At 43.8% G+C, this 6,000-nt stretch overlaps 1 protein-coding gene across 2 annotated transcripts in view; it reads right to left on the reverse strand.

The window, feature by feature from the left end:
* The window catches only part of vclb (vinculin b), a 72,294-nt gene that overhangs the window by 38,565 nt on the left and 27,729 nt on the right, over positions 1–6,000 (reverse strand). For both annotated transcript variants that reach the window (XM_017723888.2, XM_017723889.2), the window contains exons 4-6: positions 5,649–5,757; positions 5,328–5,450; positions 345–505 (exon numbers count right to left, since the gene is read on the reverse strand). In XM_017723888.2, coding sequence (XP_017579377.1) covers positions 345–505; positions 5,328–5,450; positions 5,649–5,757 — 393 coding nt within the window. The remainder of the gene's footprint in view (positions 1–344; positions 506–5,327; positions 5,451–5,648; positions 5,758–6,000) is intronic.

The following is a 6,000-nucleotide window of genomic DNA, read 5'->3' on the forward strand; positions in this document are numbered from 1 at the left end:
CGGTGTGTGTGTGTGTGTGGGGGTGTGTGTGTGTGTGTGTGTGTTCTTGTATTGCCATACTTGTGAGGACCCCATGTCCTCACTTTAATAGGACAATATGAAAATTTTGCTGGTCCTCACTTCAGCATGTGTTGTTTTCACCACAATTACTTTTCTTATTTGAAAACTAAAAGAGCAGAAAAACTGCCTCGTGGACACGGAGGTTAAGGTTAGGTTTAGGTTTAGTGTTATTTAGCTACAGTAACACAAGAATCAATAGAAACCTATGGACGTCCTCACATGTATAGCAAGACAAACGTGTGTGTGTGTGTGTGTGTGTGTGTGTTTTCTGTTCGGACACAAACCTTGCTGGCCCAGGCGTCCTCGTCCCAGGACGTCAGCTGCAGCACTCGGATGATCTCGTTAATCTCGGCGCTCATCTTCTCCACAGTGAAGTTCCTGTTCTTCAGAGCCTCGTCCACTCCCTGACTCTGAGCCGTCTTCGTCGTCACGAAGATCTTTATGCCTGATAAACACACAGAACACTCACAGGCTACGGGTACGACACAGCAGCGGTATGAATTCCCGAGATACAGACGTTCAGTGTTTCCGGTATGAATATACAGTTAGTAACAGTAACGTGCAGAAGCGGTATGAATTCCCGAGATACAGACGTTCAGTGTTTCCGGTATGAATATACAGTTAGTAACAGTAACGTGCAGCAGCGGTATGAATTCCCGAGATACAGACGTTCAGTGTTTCCGGCATGAATATACAGTTAGTAACAGTAACGTGCAGCAGCGGTATGAATTCCCGAGATACAGACGTTCAGTGTTTCCGGCATGAATATACAGTTAGTAACAGTAACGTGCAGCAGCGGTATGAATTCCCGAGATACAGACGTTCAGTGTTTCCGGTATGAATATACAGTTAGTAACAGTAACGTGCAGCAGCGGTATGAATTCCCGAGATACAGACGTTCAGTGTTTCCGGTATGAATATACAGTTAGTAACAGTAACGTGCAGCAGCGGTATGAATTCCCGAGATACAGACGTTCAGTGTTTCCGGTATGAATATACAGTTAGTAACAGTAACGTGCAGCAGCGGTATGAATTCCCGAGATACAGACGTTCAGTGTTTCCGGCATGAATATACAGTTAGTAACAGTAACGTGCAGCAGCGGTATGAATTCCCGAGATACAGACGTTCAGTGTTTCCGGTATGAATATACAGTTAGTAACAGTAACGTGCAGCAGCGGTATGAATTCCCGAGATACAGACGTTCAGTGTTTCCGGCATGAATATACAGTTAGTAACAGTAACGTGCAGCAGCGGTATGAATTCCCGAGATACAGACGTTCAGTGTTTCCGGCATGAATATACAGTTAGTAACAGTAACGTGCAGCAGCGGTATGAATTCCCGAGATACAGACGTTCAGTGTTTCCAGTATGAATATACAGTTAGTAACAGTAACGTGCAGCAGCGGTATGAATTCCCGAGATACAGACGTTCAGTGTTTCCAGTATGAATATACAGTTAGTAACAGTAACGTGCAGCAGCGGTATGAATTCCCGAGATACAGACGTTCAGTGTTTCCAGTATGAATATACAGTTAGTAACAGTAACGTGCAGCAGCGGTATGAATTCCCGAGATACAGACGTTCAGTGTTTCCAGTATGAATATACAGTTAGTAACAGTAACGTGCAGCAGCGGTATGAATTCCCGAGATACAGACGTTCAGTGTTTCCAGTATGAATATACAGTTAGTAACAGTAACGTGCAGCAGCGGTATGAATTCCCGAGATACAGACGTTCAGTGTTTCCAGTATGAATATACAGTTAGTAACAGTAACGTGCAGCAGCGGTATGAATTCCCGAGATACAGACGTTCAGTGTTTCCAGTATGAATATACAGTTAGTAACAGTAACGTGCAGCAGCGGTATGAATTCCCGAGATACAGACGTTCAGTGTTTCCAGTATGAATATACAGTTAGTAACAGTAACGTGCAGAAGCGGTATGAATTCCCGAGATACAGACGTTCAGTGTTTCCAGTATGAATATACAGTTAGTAACAGTAACGTGCAGCAGCGGTATGAATTCCCGAGATACAGACGTTCAGTGTTTCCAGTATGAATATACAGTTAGTAACAGTAACGTGCAGAAGCGGTATGAATTCCCGAGATACAGACGTTCAGTGTTTCCAGTATGAATATACAGTTAGTAACAGTAACGTGCAGCAGCGGTATGAATTCCCGAGATACAGACGTTCACTGTTTCCAGTATGAATATACAGTTAGTAACAGTAACGTGCAGAAGCGGTATGAATTCCCGAGATACAGACGTTCAGTGTTTCCAGTATGAATATACAGTTAGTAACAGTAACGTGCAGCAGCGGTATGAATTCCCGAGATACAGACGTTCAGTGTTTCCAGTATGAATATACAGTTAGTAACAGTAACGTGCAGCAGCGGTATGAATTCCCGAGATACAGACGTTCAGTGTTTCCGGTATGAATATACAGTTAGTAACAGTAACGTGCAGCAGCGGTATGAATTCCCGAGATACAGACGTTCAGTGTTTCCGGTATGAATATACAGTTAGTAACAGTAACGTGCAGCAGCGGTATGAATTCCCGAGATACAGACGTTCAGTGTTTCCAGTATGAATATACAGTTAGTAACAGTAACGTGCAGCAGCGGTATGAATTCCCGAGATACAGACGTTCAGTGTTTCCGGCATGAATATACAGTTAGTAACAGTAACGTGCAGCAGCGGTATGAATTCCCGAGATACAGACGTTCAGTGTTTCCGGCATGAATATACAGTTAGTAACAGTAACGTGCAGCAGCGGTATGAATTCCCGAGATACAGACGTTCAGTGTTTCCGGCATGAATATAGAGTTAGTAACAGTAACGTGCAGCAGCGGTATGAATTCCCGAGATACAGACGTTCAGTGTTTCCAGTATGAATATACAGTTAGTAACAGTAACGTGCAGCAGCGGTATGAATTCCCGAGATACAGACGTTCAGTGTTTCCAGTATGAATATACAGTTAGTAACAGTAACGTGCAGCAGCGGTATGAATTCCCGAGATACAGACGTTCAGTGTTTCCAGTATGAATATACAGTTAGTAACAGTAACGTGCAGCAGCGGTATGAATTCCCGAGATACAGACGTTCAGTGTTTCCAGTATGAATATACAGTTAGTAACAGTAACGTGCAGCAGCGGTATGAATTCCCGAGATACAGACGTTCAGTGTTTCCAGTATGAATATACAGTTAGTAACAGTAACGTGCAGCAGCGGTATGAATTCCCGAGATACAGACGTTCAGTGTTTCCAGTATGAATATACAGTTAGTAACAGTAACGTGCAGAAGCGGTATGAATTCCCGAGATACAGACGTTCAGTGTTTCCAGTATGAATATACAGTTAGTAACAGTAACGTGCAGCAGCGGTATGAATTCCCGAGATACAGACGTTCACTGTTTCCAGTATGAATATACAGTTAGTAACAGTAACGTGCAGAAGCGGTATGAATTCCCGAGATACAGACGTTCAGTGTTTCCAGCATGAATATACAGTTAGTAACAGTAACGTGCAGCAGCGGTATGAATTCCCGAGATACAGACGTTCAGTGTTTCCAGCATGAATATACAGTTAGTAACAGTAACGTGCAGCAGCGGTATGAATTCCCGAGATACAGACGTTCAGTGTTTCCAGCATGAATATACAGTTAGTAACAGTAACGTGCAGCAGCGGTATGAATTCCCGAGATACAGACGTTCAGTGTTTCCAGCATGAATATACAGTTAGTAACAGTAACGTGCAGCAGCGGTATGAATTCCCGAGATACAGACGTTCACTGTTTCCAGTATGAATATACAGTTAGTAACAGTAACGTGCAGCAGCGGTATGAATTCCCGAGATACAGACGTTCAGTGTTTCCAGTATGAATATACAGTTAGTAACAGTAACGTGCAGCAGCGGTATGAATTCCCGAGATACAGACGTTCAGTGTTTCCAGTATGAATATACAGTTAGTAACAGTAACGTGCAGCAGCGGTATGAATTCCCGAGATACAGACGTTCACTGTTTCCAGTATGAATATACAGTTAGTAACAGTAACGTGCAGCAGCGGTATGAATTCCCGAGATACAGACGTTCAGTGTTTCCAGTATGAATATACAGTTAGTAACAGTAACGTGCAGAAGCGGTATGAATTCCCGAGATACAGACGTTCAGTGTTTCCAGTATGAATATACAGTTAGTAACAGTAACGTGCAGCAGCGGTATGAATTCCCGAGATACAGACGTTCAGTGTTTCCAGTATGAATATACAGTTAGTAACAGTAACGTGCAGCAGCGGTATGAATTCCCGAGATACAGACGTTCAGTGTTTCCAGTATGAATATACAGTTAGTAACAGTAACGTGCAGCAGCGGTATGAATTCCCGAGATACAGACGTTCAGTGTTTCCAGCATGAATATACAGTTAGTAACAGTAACGTGCAGCAGCGGTATGAATTCCCGAGATACAGACGTTCAGTGTTTCCAGCATGAATATACAGTTAGTAACAGTAACGTGCAGCAGCGGTATGAATTCCCGAGATACAGACGTTCAGTGTTTCCATCATGAATATACAGTTAGTAACAGTAACGTGCAGCAGCGGTATGAATTCCCGAGATACAGACGTTCAGTGTTTCCAGCATGAATATACAGTTAGTAACAGTAACGTGCAGCAGCGGTATGAATTCCCGAGATACAGACGTTCAGTGTTTCCGGTATGAATATACAGTTAGTAACAGTAACGTGCAGCAGCGGTATGAATTCCCGAGATACAGACGTTCACTGTTTCCAGTATGAATATACAGTTAGTAACAGTAACGTGCAGCAGCGGTATGAATTCCCGAGATACAGACGTTCAGTGTTTCCAGTATGAATATACAGTTAGTAACAGTAACGTGCAGAAGCGGTATGAATTCCCGAGATACAGACGTTCAGTGTTTCCAGTATGAATATACAGTTAGTAACAGTAACGTGCAGAAGCGGTATGAATTCCCGAGATACAGACGTTCAGTGTTTCCAGTATGAATATACAGTTAGTAACAGTAACGTGCAGCAGCGGTATGAATTCCCGAGATACAGACGTTCAGTGTTTCCAGTATGAATATACAGTTAGTAACAGTAACGTGCAGAAGCGGTATGAATTCCCGAGATACAGACGTTCAGTGTTTCCAGTATGAATATACAGTTAGTAACAGTAACGTGCAGCAGCGGTATGAATTCCCGAGATACAGACGTTCAGTGTTTCCAGTATGAATATACAGTCATGAATACCTGAGATGAGGATGGGCAGAAGCTCCTTCACTGTGTTCATGGAGTTAACGAGCATGACCCGGTGCTCCTGATGGGTCAGCTCCTGCTGACGCTCGTCAATCATCTTCGCCATCTTCGTCATCCCTGCACACAAACCACTCCATCTGTCAGCATCAGAATCTGAACCTTTTATTAGTGAAACACAACATGTAGCAGATGTTTCTCTTCATGTAGCCGTTCACAGAGCCGTTAGAGGGGAATGAGGCACTGGTCACTGAAGTGGGGAAGGTCTCGGGTGGGACGATCTGGTTTGAACAGCTGCCCAGGTGTGTGTTCGTGTACCTGGTCCCAGGTTTTTGGTGTACGTGATCAGATCCTCCATGGACTCCACCACCTCAGCGACGGTCAGGTACTCCAGAATGCCTTTACACACACGGATGATTTTACGCACCTGTGGGCAGCACAGAGACGGTTAGGCCTAAAACAGACGGTTCCTTAAGGGTTCTGTCTATTCAGCACAACAAGGGTTCTGCTATGCTCTTTAAAGGTTCTGTCTATACAGCGCAACAAGGGTTCTGCTACGCTCTTTAAGGGTTCTGTCTATACAGCGCAACAAGGGTTCTGCTACGCTCTTTAAGGGTTCTGTCTATACAGCGCAACAAGGGTTCTGCTACGCTCCTTAAGGGTTCTGTCT

The sequence above is a fragment of the Pygocentrus nattereri genome, chromosome 13 (genome assembly GCF_015220715.1).
Source record: "Pygocentrus nattereri isolate fPygNat1 chromosome 13, fPygNat1.pri, whole genome shotgun sequence".
NCBI lineage: Eukaryota > Metazoa > Chordata > Actinopteri > Characiformes > Serrasalmidae > Pygocentrus > Pygocentrus nattereri.